The following is a 22,132-nucleotide window of genomic DNA, read 5'->3' as shown; positions in this document are numbered from 1 at the left end:
ACTTCACGTTGGGTTAAGGTCCAACATGCTGATGAGGCAGGAATGTCTGAAGGGAAAAGAGCAAAGGCAGTCAAGCAAGCCTGGCCCTGGCTCAAGAAACCTCAGTGCACACGACCTTCATGTGAACAGCCAGCAGAGTCCTGGCTTGGACTCCATGAAGAATACGGGCTGGCTGTTTTCCCTTAGCCAGCTCTAGGCACAGTGACACCGTTAGCAGGAGCCATAGCAATGAACAGTGACTCAGACGGATTAGACAGACACGATACCCTGGACATCCTGGTGACTCAGTTCCATCCATCTGTCCACTGTCCAGTGCCAGCATATGCCTCCCAGGTGATCTGCCTATACCTCATGCCCAGATGGTCACAGCCCAGGGGCTTTCGGCCAAGTTTACTATAAAAATACATTTCGCCACAGAGATCCCTTGTCCCACAGAAATGCAGGACATGGAGGTAGAGGCGCTGGTCTTGAAAGGTGTCTCTGTTCTCAGGGGTCCAGGGACACTCTTGCGGGGGAGCACAAGGGACCCACATAGCCAGAAAGGGATGCGAAGAATATCACTGGGCAGCAGGAAAGGCTCCTGGATGAGGTAGCCTTGGAGGACTTCAGGAGGAAAAGGAAGCTAGATAGTGTCCCTGTAGTCACAGACCCTCACAGGGACCTACCTCAGCAACACACGGGAACACCTAGAGTCAGGTTGCAGGCCTTAAAGAACGGGGGGGGGGGGGGGGGGGGGGGGGGGGGGGGGGGGGGGGGGGGGGGGGGGGGGGGGGAGCACCTGAATGTTGCTGAGAGGCCTAGGCCTAGACAGCTCCTTTGCATACCCATCCCTGCCTGACTCCTCAGGTGACAGGCCTGGGTAGACACTGACCTCTCTCAGAGCTGAGCTGCAGGCCTCCGGGCTGAGCACAGAGGGCTCCCAACCCAAGTCACCCAGCTGCTAGCCACACTCACCATCCTCAGTCCCTGAATTAATGTCTCAATCTGGACATTCATCCCTGGTGAGACTATGCCTGGGACCCTCACCATGGGCAGGTCTGACCAGTCTGGGCCATCTCAGCGGTACCCGAAGGTACTGCTCACTGGGTTCTTTGCTGCCACTACTGCCTGGTGAGGACAACTAGGGCTGGTATCCCTGGGGCCCAGAGAACTAAGCGATGGACCTGGACTGGATGCTGATGTTCATGTCTCTACACTACAGAGGTGGACATTTTGGGCCCTGGAACCACACCAGGGCCCACAGTGACTGATACTGACCAGCAGTGATGATCAACCCAAAGGATTGGGGCTTCCAAGGCCCCTCCCACAAATGCCTCCTCCTGTAGCCCTAAAATGGCATCTTCACCTCTGGGTGCCCTGGTAGTCAGAGGAAGTGCAGCAGTCTCTGGCTGAGAAGCAGGGCGTGAGCAGCTGAGTCCTTGTTGGAGGCTGGGACATCGAAGTGGAACCATCTTCTTTATGTCCTACTCATGGCCTCTATCTACAGCTAGAACTTAGCAGATGGAAGAGACACTGGGGTCTCAGGGAGCCCATGGTCGGGTGACTTGAATTGGCCCCTAGAGCTCCTGCCTCTCCTCCAGCACAGCTTACCGCAAGCCAGCAATCCTGGTTAGCTGTGTCCTGGTCAGGACCCCCCCCCCCAGGCCAGTCCTGAGCTCCAGAACCCCAAACAGGAGAGCTCAACCTGTCTTCCTCTTTTCCACATTAGGTGTACGGAAGCCTGGGAGCTGCCTGGCAGTCTCTGCGAACCTGAGAACGGAGACAACACAAGAAGACAGAGACTCCTGACCTGGGCAGATGTCAGGCCTGGATCAGCTTGGACAAATTGCACCCCTTGTGTCTGGGAGGCCATCACTGAGCCCCCATGATGAGCCACTTGTTCCTCCAGACTAGCAGGCACCTCATGGGGGAGTCTGCTCTGGAATTGCTAAGATACCCCCATTCCAGGGCCAAGAGCCCAACAGCACCAGGTTTCAAGGCTCAGAAGGGTTAGACCAGCTCCCCATGCATCCCCTGGTCCTTTGGATATTGTTTGTGCTGCCTTGGAGCTGGTATGTCTGCCATGTGACCCTTGGCCTTGCCAAGTGCAGCTTGCCTTTGGATGTCTGCCCTTCACTGTGGGCCATGAGGGGAAATAGTTCGACAGATAGACAGGCATTTTCCCCATGGCCCCTAGGATTTCCCAGTGAGAGCCACTGTTCCTGCTGGACACTTCCTGCCCCTTTGCCCAGCCAGTCTGTGAACTCAGCAGACCTAAAACACATCTTGCCAGGGGCCAGCTTCCCCGCTACTCAGACCAGAGACTGGGGCTTATGGTCACATAGTTCAAGGACAGTGGGTGGGGACAGCTTCCGAGAACATCTCACACTTAGATGAGGCTTGGGGCTGTGTTCCCCACAAGATCCCCTTCCTTGGATCTCCTGACCACAAGCTGAGCTGGAAAGTACAGGATGTAGGTCTGGCATTCAAGGCCAGGTACCCTGGGACCCTAACTTCACCCCCTATCCAGAGTCCCCACTTTCAACTGTGGTTTCTTCTTCTTCCTGACTACCACACAGTACCTGAGGCGTCTTTTATCCCACCCCCTCACTTCCCATGACATCAGCAAGCACAGGAGTCAGACGGGGTGTCCCTGAAGGCTCTTTAAAACCCACAAGTCAGGAAATCGGGTTCCTGTGGTGGACATGGACCTGGCCAGCACCTCATCTGTCTTCTGAGCTATGGATTGGTGACATTCAGTGCCCCTGGCTCAAGGGAACAGTTCCTTCCTAGCATCTAGAACATGACTTACCTCAGGGGTGATAATTTAGAGTCCCCTGAGCACTGACAAGCCCAGGCCCACAGTCTTCTGGTTGTCTATGGCCAAGGACAAGTCCCATGGTAGACTTGGTACCTTCTGGCCACAGTAGAGGATAGGGTGGTCTCTGCGGGTAGGACTTCCTTCTCCTTAACTCTCCCACTGACCCAGCCTCCCTCAATCTGGGAAGCGTATTTAGCCCAGCTTTGGCAGTGCAGGACAGGTGGACACTGCCGGGGGACCTCTGGGGAAGCCTTTACAGGGGACCATTGTAACACTCCCTGTCCCCTTACCAGCTCCCTCTACCCAGTTCCTTCCTGCCTAGAGAGAATGGGACTATGATGGCCTGGGCTTTTGCATCTGTTTCAGCATGACAAGAACGGGACTGACATCTAGGCTGCGGGCGACTGGGCAACCCTCCAGATTTCTCATTGACAGGAGCCTACACTGCGTTTGGGGCACCAGATTTATGTGTGGGTTTCAAGCAGCTCACAGCAAAGACTGGTAGATGACCAATGGAATCTTTTGCTTCCTTGAAATTCCTAGATGGACTACATCTCAGCCTGCTTACAATTCAAATACCACAGGCCACTGTCTTGTCCCTAGGCAGCATAGAGCCTGTCCCCGAGCCTCTAGAAAGAATATCACAGGGCCCATGCTCTGGTCAACCTCTTGCCCTCCTGCCCAGGGTCTCAGAGAAGCTGCTCGGCCTCCTTGTTCACACCCAGACTACATGGAGAACGGCTGTCCAGAGGTGAAGCCAGGCAGATGGTGAAATGAACGGGAGAGTTAGAGGTGACTCCGCAGACACAGAGGAGGAGCAGGCCCTGAGAAAAGGCAAAAGGTACAGGGGCTGGTGACTGAACCACAGGGCATGTGCGGAGCCACTCCAAAGGGAAGATGGAAGCTGCTCCTTCCTGCAGGCCTGACCTGTGCCTGTGTTCCCGATGGGAAACCAGAAGCCAAGAGGAGGACTTCGGGTGTGGGAGGGGCTCTGCTAGTCAGAAACTTCACCCGGGGAACTTCTCCCGAGGTTTCCTTGTTCTGAGAAGAGGCCCCTTCAAGTTACCCTGCTAGGACACAGCATATAGTCTCTTCATGGGGAAAGATGGGACTGCAGGGTCCCGGTGTGCGACTCCTTCCAGATACACGTATGGCAAGTGAATTCAATTACCAATCCAAGGCCTCAAGGTTGAGTACTGCTTCAAAACATTGAAGGGAGGACTGGAGGGCCGTGTGGGAGAGCAGGGCTCTCTGGGGACCTAGGCATTTAGTACTCACCCAGTCCTCGGCTATTGCAACTGGGGACAGAGTCCACACCACCTCCAGGCGATAGCCTGTCTAGACTAAGAACAGAGAAGAGTAGGGGCCTTGTGCTCCCGATCCATTAGCCAACCTCCAACGCACTCATCCATCACCAGGAGCCTTCTCCCTCCCTAGACTACAGCAATGTCCCGAGGACGGCCACACACCAACAGATGTTTCCCACGACCTGCATGCTTGCCTATCTCTACCTGAGTATGTACCCAGTGTGCATGGTATAAGCATGTGTACCTGTGTGTGGAGCTATCCAATCCCTGACCCGGCAGTAGGCTGACCTGCTTGGGGGCAGAGCTGTCCCTGTGGCATCAAGGGCTTTGCTACCTTTGGCTCTCACACATCGGAACCCTGGGTGTCAGGTTGAGTATGGGGTGAGAGAGCTGAAGGGGAGGGCATCACCTGGCCGAGAAGGGGGCTCAGCACTCAGGCTGGGTGGGTCAGGAGGGAGGCTTTCCCCCACAGACCTGTTTCCCCGTGCTGCGGCCTTCTCCTTCAGACAGTCTGTACTACAAGGACAAGGAGGTCACTTGTACTCCAGAGGCATGACAGACACTCCTTGGCCTCTGTGTCCGTGAGACTATGAAGAAGGAATTAGATTCGGGAATACAATTGTCAGTTTTAAAAAACCAGTTTACTAGAAATGGCTAACTCTTTCAAAGTTGTAGCATTCTTAATCTTGAGGGAGACTGAATCCGTACCATGATGGCCCTCGAACTGTGCTAGCCCACATTATATTTGGAAGAAAAACACACTTGAACTGGGGCTCTACTTTTTTTTTTTTTAAAGGGGGTAGATAGGAGCTGGGGAGACACTCAGTGGTGAAGAGCCCTGGCTGATCTCACACTCACAGAAGACCCGTTCAATTCCCAGCATCCTCACGGTGGCTCACACCATCCATATCTCTAGATCCAGGGGATCCAACACTCTTCTGAACTCCACAGGCACCAAGCACACACATGATACAGATATGCATGCAGGCAAAACACCCATCCACTTAAAATAAAAATATATGTTTGGAAAAAAAAATAAGGTAGATAATCTCAGGGCCAGGGCTCAGGCCAGACACCCAAGAGTGACTTCAAAGAGGATGCGGGGGCCAGCCTGCTATCGCCACAGCCAGCTGGCTCTACGACATCCTGGAAGCACGCGCTGATAGTGCTCCCTGGAAACAGGCCATGGGGGTGGCTGAGAATCGGGAGGAAGGCTGGGGCCCTCCCTGCCCACAGCTGCCAGGCCATGTTCAGGAGCCACATATAGACAAGGCCTGGGCAGCAGCCAGCACTTCCCAGTGTCTCAGGGTGATGTTATCGCTGTTCAGGGAACATTCCAGAAGAAATGAGCCTGGTGTTTATTCAACACTTGGCTTCTAAGCAGCACAGAAGCCTGTGGAGTGTCGGTCTGGGCTGCTGCACAGCCTGGGAGCCATGCATAAGCCTGTGTCTCACACATCCCAGCACCCTCTATTCAGGTCGAGCCTCCTGGAGTCCCGTCCTTCACCTAACTTAACCATATGAAGTCTACGGGTGCCCTCAGCCCAGGCAGAAAAGGGGGGCTCCTGAGCAGAGGGAGGCAGTGGGCAGTTTGAAAGATGAGATGCCCTCCACCCATTTTTCCCATCATTCATTCATCCAATGACAGGGCGCATAAAGTGCCCTCTACCCACCGTCCATGGCTTCCGGCCTATGGGAAAAGAAACAGCTAGTATAAGACAAAGAGATACTGCATAGGCGTACATACAGCATGCCATGGACGGAAGACCTGGCCACAGCTGCACCCGGAGACTCCCCCAGACCCCTGGCTCTCCAGCATCATTGTCTCCTCACCTCCCAACCCAGAAGGGTTCCAAGGACTGCTCATCTCAGAGAAATGCTAAAAACCCAGGTGCCTAGAGAAACCGCACTCTCAGAAGAGTCAAGGGTTGGCAAATTTGAAAATGGAGTCAGGTGGGACACGCCTGTGGTGCCATCGCTTGGTAGACTGAGGCGGGAGGTTTGCCACAAGTGTGAGGCCAGCCTGTGCTACGTAGCAACTCTGTCTCAACAACTATGGTCAGAGCAGAGAGCCCTAAATCAAGGGACTGTTCTGAACGTAGGCATGCAGGCTCACACTCTCCCCTCCCCTCCCCTCCCCGTAACCCCCAAATCCTAGGACCAGAGCAGAAAGAGAAGAGGTGTGGGACAGGGCTGTGAGCATTTGGCCTCCAAACTGTTTCATTATGCTACCCAGCTGGTACAAGGCTCCCGCCACACCACTGTGTGGTCACGCCAACCTGATTCTATACTCTCAGAGCAGAACCAAGTCCTGTGACATCCTAGTCACCCAAGTCTCCAAGCCTGTTGGAGCAGGGGAGACCAGGATGGGGTACTCGGGGTGCTCCATGCATTCTGACTGTCATACAAACCGAAGTAATCTATAATTTATTCCGGCACACAAGGGTAAGCTGTGTGGTCTGCCCAGGATCAGGGAATCCTGCTTTAGCAGGCTGGCAGCCGGGAACAGCACAGAAGAAATGTAAAAGGGACCCGAGGAAGCCGGGCGGTGGTGGCGCACGCCTTTAATCCCAGCACTTGGGAGGCAGAGGCAGGCAGATCTCTGTGAGTTCGAGACCAGCCTGGTCTACAAGAGCTAGTTCCAGGACAGGCTCCAAAACCAGAGAAACCCTGTCTCGAAAAACCAAAAAAAAAAAAAAAAAAAAAAAAAAAAAAAAAAAAAAGGGGGGGGACCCGAGGAGAGGACATATGACTGGGGAGCAAGTCCAGGTCACACTGCAGTATGGCTCGTGTCTGAGAGATGAGGTCCCTCAATGTCCCAATCACCAGGACTTATGACGGCCTCCCTCCCAACTACCATACACACACACCTCAGTAAGGATGGGGCGGGCAGGTCCAGTCCTGCTTAGGACAGAGGAAACCCCATGACCAGGGTCTGGGCTCAAGGGGATACTGCTTAGTTGGGAGTCCCTTACTCTGGGGCCACCGACTTTTCTTCCTGTGCTGGGCATGTTTTGCTGACAAAGTACCTGAGAATGGACTTACGAGGAAAGGTCTGTCCCTGGTGGCTTGTCCCAATGGTGGTGATGTCACAGCAGGCCTGCTCAGTTTGTGTGACTAAAAAGCCAAGAGGGTCCCAATGCACAATGCACAGTGTACAAGGGTACACTGCAGAGGATCTAGATTCACGGGGCCCCGCTTCCTCCCAATACAGCCACCAGCTTCAACAGAGGGTCTCTGGGGACAGTCACAGTAGCATCCCCACAGCCGCCCGTACCTGCTTAGCACAAAATCACCCTCAGAGATGTACTCCGGCTGCCTCCTGTCCCCACTGTCCAACTACCCTGACCCTACCTTGGTGGCCGGGGTATCCTAAGTTGAGTGTGGCTGGAGAAGCCAGGCTCCACCTTGGGGGCCAAGGCACCGCTGTCCCTCAGGGTCATTTCATCTGCTACATCACTTTCAAATCAGCACGAAAACCAGGGAACTGTATGTTTTCACAGAAATGTATTGCCATGTAATTCGTTCTATACAGATTAGGAGATACAAAAACAGCAAACTCCCATCACCACGCAGAGAAGCACTTTCTTGGGATCTGCCTTCTGCGTCCATCCATACGAGAGCACATGCTTTGCCTGAAGTAAAATAGGGTAACCAGAGCCGACAAACCCCTACCTGCTCAGTGTTCAGTCTCTGGCCAGCTGAGGACCATTTTGCTCTCACACATTGTCACCTCGGGCCACTCCTCTGCAGCGATTCTGAGGCAGTCTCAGTGATGCCTGCTTGACTTCTCTCCTGCTCAGTCCACGCATGTGCCCTCTGCTGTACTGACCCTGACCTGCTGCAACGGTCCTATACATGAAGTTGGCCTGTGGAATGCTCTCCCAGGTAGGACCCTGAAGGGTGGCCCTAGGTTGCAGCAGGCATCATGAAAATGCATTAGCAACCATGGCCAGACTGGGGTCACTTCAAGTCGTATCCCAGAACCTCAGAACGCAGAGCGTGAAGACATGAAACTGCGTTAGTGGTGCCAGCCACACAGAACAGCACTTGCACCACTGGTAGGCTAAGGCACACACGGTTTCTCTTCAGGAGCTCCTAGTCCCCGCCAGCAAGGCAGCTCCAGGGTCTCAGAGGATGGCTGAAATGGGAAATGGCCTCTGATGAAAGGAACTTGAGTCTGTGACCAGGCCTGGCCACGCTTTTTTTTTTTTTTTTAATTAATTTATTTGTTTGTTTTTAAGAGAGTGCAGCCCTGACTGTTCTGGAACTTGCTCTGTGTACCTTGCTGGCCTTGAACTCAGAGATCTATCTGACTGCCACACCTGGTTTAGATCTATTCTCTCTTACATCTATTCTTCCATTCACCAAGGCCCTATGATGTCCATACCAGGACTGAGGTCCTCATCTGCTCTGCCCAGGCTCCACGGCTGCTGGTCCTCACTTATTTCCCTGGTCATTGTAGTAAAAGGCAGCGAGAAGCCTGGGCTACAAGGTGTGGCCTGGGCGAAGGCAGACGATGTGAGGAGCAAGGTGGCCAGCTGGGCTGCCCTGTTGGTGAGGAGTACTAAGGTCTCACACTGGTGAAGCCCCTGCAAATCTATACATGAGCAACCACCCAATTTCCCCCGCCACCACCACTAGTGGGGGACCCTGGGCTTGTTCTGCAGATACCCAGGACAGCTGTCCCAGAGTCAGGTCAGCGCCAGAAATCCAGGAGTGGCTGGTTCTCAGTGGGAGGTGAAGCCACAGAAGGCTCCAAGCCACGGAAGCACAGGCCACAGAAGGCTCTAGGCCACGGAAGCACAGGCCACAGAAGGCTCCAGGCCACGGAAGCACAGGCCACAGAAGGCTCCAGGCCATGGAAGCACAGGCCACAGGTCACTTTATTTGTCCTCCAGCAGCTCTTCCTTCCCCTTCCCTAGGTCTCAAGACTGGTCAGGCGGCCACGTAGGTACAGGACAGAATTCAAGAGCTGCTGGCACCTCTACCCACGAGTCCCCGGATCTCACAGCACACACTGTCCTGGTTAGAGCTGGTCGCCACCTTCCAGCTGCATCTGGTGGGCCAGCTGCCGCCCGATGGCCAGCAGGGGACTGGCTCTGTAGGATGGACTGGCCAGCAGCTCCCGAAACCGGGTCCTTTCTTCCTCACTGAAAGAATGGAAAGCAGAGGTCAGCACAAGAAGAACAAGAACTCCCAGGACCCACACGACAGGCCTGAGCCTAAGACTAGAGCAGACAGCAGGGGCCCAGAAGAAGCACAAGGTGCATACAGTGCCAGGGCCACAGGGCTTGCAGCAGAGGCAAGGACACAGGGGTTGCTGCCAAGGCAGGAGCTGACAAGTGGGGAGCAGAGGCAGCTCATGTGCCCTGAAGACAGCCTTATATAAGAGGTGCCTTTCCCCCCAAATAAGCCCAAAATAGATGTGCACCGGAGAGCACTGAGCCATGGGGCAGTGACACAGCGATGCGCACAGGCGACTCCGGGGCCCAGCTTCCTTCATGACCCTGACCTCTCAGATACGCCAGAGCCTTGGCTGCCAGGTTCTCTTGTCCTTTCTCTCACCTAGCAGTTACCTTCAGCAGAACCTGGAAACACAAGCCACCAGCCTGTGTTGCTTCTGAATGTGATGTCAGTCAACAAAGAAGGTGTGGTGGTTTGACTGATAATGGCCCCATAGGCTCGTGTTTGAATTTTTGGTGGAACTATCTGGGAAAGATCAGGAGCTGTGGCCTTGCTGGAGGAGGTGTGTCACTGGGGGTAGGCTTTGAGGTTTCAAAGTCCACACCAGGCACAGTCTCTTTTCCTATAAAGCTCTCTGCTGCTGTCCCAGCACCATGCCTGTCTGCTTTCTTGAGGAGCATGGACTAAGCCAGCTAGCCCCCAGTTAGAAGCTTCCTTTCATGTGTAGCCTTGGTCATGGTGGCTCTTCACAGCAACAGAAGAAGCTGCGGGGACAGGGCACCTTCCAGCAGGTAGAGTTACTGCTCATCCCAGCCACGGTGCAGAGGGAGCTGCCCTGGTCCAGGCTGGGCTATAGCAGAGGCTCCGGGAAGAGCAACTGTCAGAGAGCAGTTAAGGTGGATGCTCACTCAGCAGAACTGTTTGCACTAACTGCCCTCAGACAAAGCTGCTGAGAAAGATGCACAGAGGTCCGCAAGGAGCCAAGGAAGACAGATTGAGAGGTGTGGCGGAGAGATGGGGAAGCCTGAATGCACAATGGCGCTCTGAGGCTGAGGACTGCGAATCAGTCTGCAGGACAGTAATGAGGCTAGCTGGGCCTACTGCCTGGGCCTGGAACACTAGCTGCTCAGAAGGGGACACAAGAGGACAGCAACTTCAAGGCCTGCCTTGGTCAGAAAGAGCAAGTTCAAGACTAGCCTGTGTAACTTAGGAAGAACTATCTCAAAAACATGAGCAGGGCAGTGGTGGCTCACGCCTTTATTACAGCACTTGGGAGGCAGAGGAAGGCGGATCTCTGTGAGGTCGAGGCCAGCCTGGTCGAAAAAGGCTTTTACCTATACAATGAAAGGACATGAAGAACAAAGAGCTTCGGGAAAAATTGACACAGAACACTCAACACTACTAAATAACAGAGGTTCTATACATAGACAAGGAAAGAAACCATCATTTTTGGAAGCAAAAACAACAAATAAACCAAAAAAAATGTGTGGGTGTGAGATTCAGGCTGCCTCAGATTCCCCTAAAGCCAGCACACCACTGCAGCCAAGTCTGCAGAGGCTAAAAAACGAGCCAAGAATCTCCTGGCCACGCTCACATCTTAGTACAATGTCAGTCAGCCAACAGGACAATACCGCCCGCCAATGGGACAAGGTGTGGGGTTGTGTGTGTCTAACCCGCGGTAAGCACATGTCCCAGCTACCGTTCCAGAGGCTCAGGGAAGGGAAAGCTCATACACAGAAGCTGTCACCACTCCCTGGAAGCACTCCAGATAGGCGCCCAAGGCCTAACTACAGGACAGCAAAGTTCTTGGTCCCAGCAATGTCTCCCATCTGGAGTCAGAAGCCAAACCAGGACAGAGAAGAGGATTAGAGGCTCGGGGTGAGGTGGCTGGGGTGTAGATGAGGAGATCAGGAAGAAGGTGGGTAGGGTTGTACTCACAGGAGCTGCTGTCTCTGGGCTGTACTCATCCGGCTAAGCTCCACTGGCCTGGGCTTGCTGGTCACCCTCCTGTGGACAGAGAATAAAGTCAGTCTGATACCACATTTCACTAGGAAATCTGTCTCTGTGGCTCCCCTGGTGTCTACCCTGCACACTGGCTGTGGATCTAGATGAGCTGTGGCACCTGGGTCCCATAACTAAAGTTGACAACCACAGTATCCAGAGTCTTGTCTGACTCCCTAAGGTCCCCGTGTGATACAGAAAGACACACACATCACATCTGTACCCTGAGTCTGCCACCTGCCCAACTTGAATGCAGATGCCTTCTAGGCAGCAGCCTGCCCTGGGCCCTTTACTCCATTACCCTTAAAAACACATCGCACTTCCTGACAAGACACAGGTACCTGACATCTGTCCCCTCACTTCTGATGAGAGAAGAGAGAGCTCTACTACAAGAGGTCTGCGGCAACTGCCATTCCAACGTGACCTTAGGAGCCAGACACAAACGCCATGTCTGCCCTACTGATGTCGAAGTGCACCGAGGGACTTTCTGGGCCAAGAGAGTTTTGCCTGCTGACCACCAGACAAGAGACCCTGAAGAGATTCTCAGAGTCTTCTAAGCCACCACACTGGGTCTGACATGGGGGGTTAGTCTGCGAGTCTGGGGCTCAGTGACAGGCAGCAATCTCCTAAGGTCGACTCTGATGGTTCCAGCCATGCCAGGAGCACTCTTGCAGGTCCCCGGGATGGATTCAGTCTTTGGAATCTCTGCCCAGCAATGGCAGAGAGGACAATCCCAGAGCCCACCACCTGACAAGATGATTTCAGAGATGCCATGCTGAGCAAGTGAGGTCCTGAGCGGGAGGAGCCCTGGTCGGGAGCCAGCAGAGGGAGGGCAGAAAGCACTGTGCCCTGGACCAATATCTAATCTAGACTCCTGAGCTCCTAGTCAAGCGCCTTTTCAAATACGAATGCACAACACTTCCGTTTTCTCGGGGCTCCTCACATCCTGGTCTCTGGTCCCCAGTCAGTTAGGATGGTGACCTCATGCCTGTTAGTCCTCCCAGAGGCCCCAGAATCCACCATGGTATGAGAAGATATACCTAAGCAGTGGGGGCCAAGGCCTTCAGCCCAGCCTGGACAGGAATACTGGCTCGGATGACCTAGGAGCTCCCTCAGCCCACTGGCTGTAAAATGCAGTCCGGGGCTTCTCTGAGGACAGTGGCAGCAGCCCAGGTCTCATAGACCTCTGAACTCAGACACTGGGAGCAAGAACACAGCCTAACTAACCCCATGAAGTTCTTCCACAGACAGATAGACGGGGACTTCCTAGAGCACAGCCTAACTAACCCTGTGAAGATCTTCCACAGACAGACGGGGGACTTCCTAGAGCACAGCCCCATATGGTGTTTCATAACTGAAAAATTTAAAACTAGTAGATCTCCAAACGTACAACAGCCAAAAATAGATTCAGAACCAAAGGCGAAATGAATCCAGGATGTTTTTGGCAGAGTTTGCCTGAGTTGCATCATGCACCTTTACTGCAGCGTTGGTCCTGAATGCTCCCAGCATGCACTGCCAACCAGCAGTGGCTGACCTGTCAGCTTGGATTCAGGCTGTTAACACACGAGAGCAGTGGCAATGTAAGGTTTCTGGCTCTCAGAGAAGCATCGTGGTCAGCTGGGGAAACAAAGGCTTATAATGTGTCCCTGTTAGTATCAAGTCAAGGGGTCTCTGTGCTGCATTTATAGAATCCTTGATTTAAAATTTTCTGCTTCACAACCTAGATGTCCCTCAACCAAGGAAAGGATAAAGAAAATGTGGCCCATTTACACATGGAGTAATTCTCAGCTGAAAAAAAAACAGGAAATTTGAAGGCAAATGAATAGAACTAGAAAAAAAAAAAAATCATACTGTGTGACCAAGACCCAGACCAAGAAACCCAGACCAAGAAAGACAAGGGTGGCATATCCTCACTCACAAGTAGACAGCAGCTGTTAAATAAAGGATAACTATACCATAATCCACAGCCCCAGAGAGGGTCCAAGGGAGGACCCATGAATCTCCCTGAGAAGAGGAAATAGAGATTTTTTTGAGTGAACTAAGGGTGAGTAGGGATGGGAACATGAGCGATCAGGTTGGAGGGTAAGGTTACGAAGGGGGAAGAGTACTGAAACAGACTACTGGAAAGGGGGAGGGTATCTTGAGGCCAGGTAAAAACCTGGCATAAGGGAACCTCCCAGGAATCCACAAGGATGACCGCAGCTAAGACTCCTAGCAACAGAGGATACGGAGCCTGAACTGGCCATCTCCTGTGACCAAACATCAAACAACTGATGTGAACAGATGCAGATCACAGCAAATACCAGGAAGAGTCTGGGGAATCCTGCGGAAGATGGGGACTAAGGATTGGAGGATCAAGGACACCACAAGAAAACTCACAGAATCAACTTACCTAGTCATAGGGGCTCAGAGAGACTGAACCAATAGCCAGGGAGCCTGTGTGAGACTGACCTGGGCCCTTTGCATGTGTTACAGTTGTGTAGCTTGGCCCTCTTCTGGGACTCTCAACAGTGGGGACAGGGGCTGTCTCTGACTTAAGGACATAGATACTCTACATCCTTAAAAATCAAATGTACATAGAGGTAGGCGGATCTCTGTGAGTTCGAGGCCAGCCTGGTCTATAAGAGCTAGTTCCAGGACAGTCACCAAAAACTGCAGAGAAACCCTGTCTCGAAAATAAAAATAAAATAAAATAAAAAGTCACTTAAAAAGACAAGGATTGCAAAAATCAAATGTACAGTCAGGATTTATTGTTTTTTAAAAAAAGATTTGTTTTTACTTTTACTTATGTGTGCATGTACATGTCTGTGAGTGGATGCCAGGAGTACAGGTGCCCACAGAGGCCAGAAGAGGGCATAGGAGCCCCTAGAGCCAGAATTACAGATGGCTGTGAGGCACTCAGCGTGGGTGCTGGGAACTGAACCAGGTATTCTGCAAAAGCAATAAGTACTCTTATCACAACCCAAGATTTGATTCATGTTAAACAAGCATAATCATCTCATCAGTATACAAATATGATTTCATCTTTAATAAAGGTAAAATTATATATATATATATATATCCTACAGGATTGTTCTAAAATAAATTTTTTATTTTTGATTTATTCTGTTAGTGGTTGATTTATACAGCTACCTTATAAACCTACATACTTGGAGCTATATAAAACCTTCCCAGGAGCCGGGCTTTAATCTCAGGATCAGGCGGAGGCCAAAAGACCTCTGTGAGTTCGAGGTCAGTCTGGTCTATAAAGTGAGTTCCAGGCCTGCCAGAGACCCTGTCTCCAAAAAAAGAAAGGAAAAAAAAAGTATTCTCAGGTGTGAAGAGGCATGAATAGAAAAAGCATAAGCCCTGTCATAGAGATTTCCTTTCCTTTTATTGTTTTTGTCTTTTAAGACAGGAGTTCCATGGTTCTCTGTGTAGCTCTGAATGTACGAAACCAGCCTGGCTTCAAACTCATATAGCTACCTGTCTCTGCCTCCAGAGTACTGGGATTAAAGATGTGTGCCACCGTGGCCAGCCTAGCCTATTCTAGAGAATTTCATCTCTCATAAGTAGGTTGGCAGGTAATAGCACAGTCTATGGTGACTGTCCAGGTAGCAAGATGTCTCTGTCAATTCTAGAATGTTAGAAGTTGCTTGCAATGCACTTCCTGTTAACTTAGGTAATATTATATCCTTCTGGAGTCTTTGATGAAGTTGAATAGATAGATATAAATATTGTAACTATAATTCTTGCTTGATACCTGTTTTGTTACATGTAATTTTACTATGTTAAAGTTAAAACCTTCATTTTTATTTAAACAGAAAAAGGGAGGTGATGTGGGAGTCCCCTCTGTGTGCTATGTTTACCATTAATAAAGAAACTGCCTTGGCCTGTTGATAGGGCAGAACTTAGGTAAGCAGGGAGGACTGAACTGAATGCTGCAAGAAAGAAGGGCAGAGTCAGACAGATGCCATGGAGCTGCCGGAGACAGACGTGCTGAAATTTTCCTGGTAGGCCACAACCTTGTGGTGATATACAGATTAATAGAAATGGTTAAATTAATATAAGAGTAAATCCAATAAGCTAGAGCTAATGGGCCAAGCAGTGTTTTAATTAATATAGTTTTGTGTGATTATTTCGGGGCTGAGCAGTCAGGAACTAACTAATGGCTTCCCACAACAACAGTCTACCTCAGGAATCCTGTAGACCCTCCAGCCTAGCTCCAGGAGAGAGAGCAGCCACTACAGGGGTACCTGGAGGGTATTGTGAAGACCCTTAGGCCACTCTGACATGCAACAGTACTAGGCCATACCATGGACTTGCAGTAGATCCCATGGTATGGGAGAAAGTCACATGACTGTCCCACATAAAGTCCCTTTGAGCCTAGGACATGAGGGGGATGTGACTGCGGGGGCAGAAAGTGTGGCCATCAGACATAGCACCTTTCTTCCCACTGTGAAAAACACTGCCCTGGACAAGGCCAGTTAGGCATTAGGAGGCCAAGGGGCTGGCAGGGTGCAGGTTTGGAAAAGAGTGGCCAAAGGCAGAGACACTGGCATGTAAACATCCCCAGCTGCAGTCCTCAGTGCTGGGTGAGCCTCCCACCCTGACTTTAGCTCTGCCTCTGGGACTCCCCATGTTCTGCTGTGTGTCTCTTTCCTTTACTGTAAAACCATGGCTATGCTGTGACAGCTCTCTGAGACCACTGAATACTTCCCGAACCACCACAGTGGAGTGCATGCTCCTAGTTGCTACAGTGAGGACAGTCTTGTAATGCTCTCCTAACTCCAAGTACACATGCTCGGGCTGGCGTGTGTACTGGAGCATCTGCTCCGTTGGAAGTCAGACTTTGGGGTGACCAGCACTCCAGTCTCAGACCCTGCTCTCCGGCATCATTCCCCAAGGCAAGAAACAAGGCTCCCTGGAGAAACACCTGGTACCAGGACCAGGCAGAAGATGCCCAAGGAGAGCTCCCAGCATCTGTTGACATCAGGTGAGTAAGCCCTCAGACACACCCACCCCACAGATGGGCAGACCAGAGCCATCAGGGAGCTACTGAAAGAAATGCCGGTGGCCACTGCTGAAACAATTGCAGTTTAAAGGAAGTGGTGTTGGATGATAGCCCAGAACATGAGTCCTCAAGAACATAAACCAATGATGGGGAAATCCTCAGGGAAGAGGAGAGATGCTTCTGCAGTAGAATCCATGACTCTGCAGACCCTGCCCCTAAGAAGAGGGAGCACAGCTCCCCACCTGGGCCCAGAGTGGCCACGCCCTACCCAAAGGCACAGAGTCCAGCACAATGAGCGTCCTGGGAAACACCTCCTCTGGGCGCTTCAGTGATGAGTTAGGCTGGCAGTGAGTGGCTGGACAATGACATGAAGAAGGCCTCAGTCTGCATAAGCTTCCTCCTGACAACCCAGGTCTTTCTACCTGGGGTAGAAAACATGGGCTGGGGGACGTGAAAAAGGCTCAACTCACTGGGTGGTGGTAGTGCACGACTTTAATCTCAGAATTCAGGAGGCACAGGTAGGTAGATAATTTAGAGGCCAGCCTTGTCTAAGAGCGAGTTCCAGGACAGCCAGTGCTGCACAAAGAAACCCTGTCTCAACCTCTCCCTCGCTCCCAGCTCTCCCAAATGTCTGCCTCAGTATGAAAAGCTCACAGCCAGAGGAGCCTGAGGAAGCAGGAGGACCACTTGTCAAGTTCCCTCTAGTAAATTACTATTTCCTTTTGTGGTGTGCATTCACATAGGTGTGCTCACATAGGTATGCACTTGTGTGTGTGTGCACATGTGAAGGCCAGAGATCAATGACCAGCATCTTCCTCAATAGCTCTACCTCATTTTACTTGGAGCTTATCAATTTGGCTAAGTCGGCCAGCCAGTGAGCTCCGGCAATCTTGCTGTCTCCACCCACGTGGCACGGGGGTTACAGAGCCATGTCCTGATTTTGACATGGGTGCTGGAGATCCAAACTCAGGCCATCAACAGTGCACAGCAAGGACTCGACAGGCTGAGATGTTTCCCCAATCCCCTAATTACTGCTTTAAATTTAGTGTGTGAGCAAAGCACTCGGGGCTGGGACAAGATGAGAACCTTCTCCCATCACAGCTGAAGCAGCCCTGAGCAAGCACACAGCCCCAACATGTTCCTCCCTGGGCTGATAGAGCGGGCTGTTTATGTAGCTCTCCCCATTCTCGGAGCCCCAAGCACATTTTTCAGATGAGAAACTATAAAGAGGGAAGGGACCCTTGACCAGGGTCACATTTTTTGCTTAAGAACCAGGAATGGAATCTGCATCGCTGGCTCTGCTCAGCTCGAGTCTTGACCTTGTGTCAGCGCCGAATCTGGCTTGAGCAGAATGGGTGTTCCATCTTGGGAAGCCACCCCTTGGCCATTTGACTTCACAGCATGCCATCCACCTGCCCCACGATAAGGGTGAGGGTTCACCCAGATGAAGTGCACATAACCTCTGCTTTATTCCCAGATGAAAATGCAGTAGGAGAGAGGATTGTTTTTAGGAGGTAAACTAAGCAGTAACAAGCCTCTGGTGGCTCACATCTGCAATCCCATCACTGGAAGGCAGAGAGGTAAGAGGACAGCATTAAGTTCAAGGTTGGTCTGAGTTGTACGATGAGTTACAAACCCTCAAATAAATAAATAAGCAAATGAATGCATGAATGATAAAAAACAAAAACCAGTAACGACAAAGAAACACTGAAAGCCCAGCAAGAATGATAGCAGAGAGCCCTGAAGCTGCTCCACCTGCCCATGAGTGCAGCTCTGCACTTTTGAGTGCCCCTTGCCCTGTGCCCATTCTTCATCCCTTCACTGCGGAAACAGGTTAGACACGCTTAGGGCTGGGTAGGCTCCATGTCCACTCACCGAGGTCTCCCCACAGAGTGCCCACGTACAGACACTCACCCTTAGTGGGGATCAGGGGACGGAGGAACACAGGCAGGTGGCAAGTGAAGGACTGAGAACAAGATGTCAGAGCTGTCTGCAAGGGGCGCAGGAAGGTTAGTGGACACACAGCAGTGGCCACAAGGCCCATGTGCATGCATAGGCTGGACACTGAGGCCAGTGGGAAGGCCGAGGGAACACACTGGTGGGCTAGCCAGGCTGCCACCAGGGTAAGTCTGGGTGCGCCTTTCATAACAGCCACCACACCCAAGGCTGAGGCTCTACGGGTCCCATGGGGCTTGAGTGCTGACTCACTCACCTTGCAGAGATGGGAGCCTTCAAAGACCGCTATTGATCCCTCCCTTCCCTCTGAACCCAGGGCTGTGGGGATCCAGGGCTGACCACAGCTCTGGAAGAGCTGGCCAGTACCAGACACTCACCTTCTGGTTTGCTGCTGTCGACTGGCCTCCAGTTCCTGCAGCTCAGGCAGGGCATCCCTCAGGGGGTGCAGGTCGCCCACCACCACCATGGCCTTGCGTCTTCGCTCCTCCTTGAGCTTCCGCTCAGCCAGCTTGATGGCTTCAATTTCTGGGGAGAGACAGGAGTACATGCAAATTAAACCCATTCCCCAGCGCCCCCTCCCAGAGGCCACCAATGCCAAGGCACCCACTGCACCCTGGGGCCTCTTGTTCCCACAGAGCTGAGTGTTGTTTCCCCCTGTCACGTGCTCTGCACCCCTAAAGACTTGGGGGGGGCAGCTCTGAGTTATTTTTTTCTTCTTAATCACAGAGGCAAACTTTAATTACAGGGCTGACTTGAGCTTGGAGCTGCAGCACAGGGGACTTCCCCCCACTGTAAGGGGTACAGTGCAGGGCCCGGGCACACAGACACAGGGCTGAGGGGGCCTACAGTGCAGGGTCTGGGCACACAGACACAGGGGTCTGCAGAGCAGACACGGTGGGGTGGGCTGCAGTGAAGGATGTAGGTACAGACACAGGGGGCTACAGACACAGGGGGCTGCAGTGGGCAGATGCAGGTCCTGGGCTCCATTTCCTTAGGTCTCTTACTGAGAAACCACAATATCCTTTTTATCCTGAGCAATCTAGAACCATGTGGCACTTCCTTAAGACTCCAAGATGGGGACAATGGTCATGGGGAGGAACTGACAGCCACAGGGAACAGCAGGGAGCAGAGTGGGTGGCCAGGTGGCAGGCACAGCACTAATGGAAGAGAAAGTTCACTGCAGGGCACAGCCTTGGGATTGGATTTTCTTCAGAAGATGGATTTAATTCCAAATTGCTAATACGACAAGTGCTTAAACTTGCTATTTACCGCAGGTGGCTGTGGGTGTATGCAGTTCTGGGACAAAGCCCCACTCTCTCTGGGTGGCATAGCAACACAAGGACCTTTAGTCAGACACTTCAAACACGTGGTAGCCCTAACAGAGGAGTGAGGCCGCCAGCAGCTTCTTCCTTAGCGAGGTACAGGCACCTCTGCCACCCACTCCAGCTGTGAAGATGCCTCTCCCCAGGCAGGTCAGAGAGGCCCACCCTGACCAATACAGGCAGGCACAATAGAGCAGGGGCTATCACTTCATCCTGAGGCAAAGACAGTCCTCCAAACCCTCTGCCCAACGCAGCCCGAGAGACTTGGTAGATTTATAAAGTGACAATCTGGTGGGGTTTTTTTCAGGCTAGCTGGAACAGAGCAAACAATTCACTTAGCACCCCATCACACCCGTCCCTCTCCCCTGAACTTCCCTAGAAGGAAGAAACGCTAGGGGCCACCCTCTCACACATACCTGGCAGACCCAGAGAAAGAAGAGCGAAGCTGAGAAAGCCATGGAGCCCAAATACACACAAGCAAATCCAAGCCAGAGATGCCCAAACAGGGCAACCCAGGGCATGCAGGGATAGTTTTGGTGTCTGGAAGTTGTTGAAACCCACAACGACCCACGGTAATGCCGGCTAAAAGGAAAAAACCCTGGTCCTTGGATGTGCCGGAAGAGATGTGGTAAAACTCACTATCTACTCATGGTAAAAGATACAATGAATCCATAAACAGATCAAAGATAGTAAAGATCTCATTTCTACTGAGCTCAACAAGATGGGGCCGACTGCAGTCTCCTGGCACTCACTCCCATCTGGCAGCTCGCTGCTACCAGTGAGGCGGGGATGACAGAGGCAGAAGAAACGGCAGGGAAATGGTGGGGGTCAGGGCAGACGTGCCTGGCCTCAATCCCTACCCCACACTACAACTGGACTTTAACCAAACAGAGCTAGCTGGGAAACTAATCTAAATCCTATTCTTAAACAAACAAAACAAAAACAAAACCCTCAAGTGCCGGAGACAGGAGGATAAGAAATTCACAGTTTCTAGGACAGCCCAGGATATTCAAGACCCTGTCTCCAAATAAGAAAATCTCACAGTGAACGAAACATTATTGCAACAGAACAAGGAGGAAGGCAGAAAGTGGGTCTCACTAACCCTCAAAATAAACAAGAATGGAGTCCAGAGCACAGTCCAGACGAAGACAGACAAGTGGCCACACCTGCTGCTGCCCCTCATTCCCTGGAGTGACACCTGAAGCAGGAGAGGCTGAAGGGCCATCATCAGACCATACTTCTGCACTCCAGGGAGGGAGACCATTCCTCAGAGGGCTTGGCACTGGGGAAGTTAAGTCTACAGGCCAAGTGGAGCAAAAGGGAGGGAGGGACAGGACAAAGGTAAAGTTTGGGACAGTTCCACGAAGTGGTAGCCATGAGAGGAATTGTTAAAGGTCCCAGAGAGCCTACAGTGTATAGCTACCAAACCCAAGATGTGACCTTAGCAAGATCACAAAATGTAATAATGGAAATTAAGGAAGCTAAGAGCAATGATGACGAATATCATGCTCCTGGACTTGATTCAGTGCTGGTGGCAAACCCTCCTGAAGGTGACCGCCAGATTCAATGTGACCCCAGTCACAATCCCTCTAAGCTGTTGTCTTTAAAGAGAAGGAAAAAGGAACAGTAAAATTAAATGGCCATGCTGATCACCAGGAACACCCAGAGCATCCTAAGACAAAGGAACAGAGGAGACCTGTGTCTGCCTGCTTGAACTACGGTGATCACGGGCCACAGCAGAGCATGGAATGGAGAAAAGCCACATGACTCTCAGAACAACACTCCAAAGATGAAGACAGTCTGCATCAGACTGTGGCGACCCACCAATTCACAGCAGACGCCACTTCTAAGGAACCACACCTAAGGACTAGCTAGGCTCCAGCTCCTTCAAAACAAGCATCTCCATGACTTCAGGTTAGATGTTCTTTGGGGTTCGTTTGTGACACAGAGTCTATTACACAGTCCTGGCTGTCCTAGAACTCACTATGTAGACCAGGCTGACCTCGAACTCACAGAGATCAACCTAGGCAAGGCTTTCTTAAACTAAACAAAACACATTATAACCCTATGGAAATAGAAATATGAGTTAGACATTTTTAAATTTAAACTCTTGCAGTTAAAAAAAAAAAAGCTAGGCAGTGGTGGCACATGCCTTTAGTCCCAGCAGCCAGGAGGCAGAGGCAGGCAGATCTCTGAGTTCAAGACCAGCCTGGTCTACAGAGAGAGCACCAAAACAGTCATGACCACAGAGAAAACCTGCCTCAAAAAGAAAAAAAAAAGTTAGGATACTAAATGGGCAAGACAGTCTAGTCTGCAAGGAATACCGCACACACCAGGACGAGCAGGTCTCCACACAGCTGATCAGTCAGCAGGTCCCCAGTACAGCACAGAAGACCAGAGCCAGCGGATCCCAGCATACACAGATGACAAAGGCCAGCAGGTTCTCGGCACACACAGAGAGCCCCCAAGCTCAATAATAAAAACACAGAGCAGCTTGAGAAAAATGAACCTCACTGAAGATGAACTGCAAGGGAGATGTACACGCGACAGCACTCTTCCACAGAAC

At 51.8% G+C, this 22,132-nt stretch overlaps 1 protein-coding gene across 1 annotated transcript in view; it reads right to left on the bottom strand.

Moving 5' to 3' along the window:
* Window positions 1-7,597: 7,597 nt before the first annotated feature.
* Window positions 7,598-22,132, bottom strand: part of Slx9 (SLX9 ribosome biogenesis factor) — a 31,699-nt gene continuing 17,164 nt past the window's right edge. Inside the window, exons 4-6 of the mRNA XM_050143193.1 lie at window positions 18,622-18,769; window positions 11,233-11,301; window positions 7,598-9,260 (exon numbers count right to left, since the gene is read on the bottom strand). Coding sequence (XP_049999150.1) covers window positions 9,137-9,260; window positions 11,233-11,301; window positions 18,622-18,769 — 341 coding nt within the window. The 3' untranslated portion in view covers window positions 7,598-9,136. The remainder of the gene's footprint in view (window positions 9,261-11,232; window positions 11,302-18,621; window positions 18,770-22,132) is intronic.

This window comes from Alexandromys fortis, unplaced genomic scaffold (genome assembly GCF_014885135.2).
Source record: "Alexandromys fortis isolate MF-2015 unplaced genomic scaffold, M_Fortis_MF-2015_v1.1 scaffold_9, whole genome shotgun sequence".
NCBI lineage: Eukaryota > Metazoa > Chordata > Mammalia > Rodentia > Cricetidae > Alexandromys > Alexandromys fortis.
This window is presented reverse-complemented; position numbering and strand designations above follow the sequence as displayed.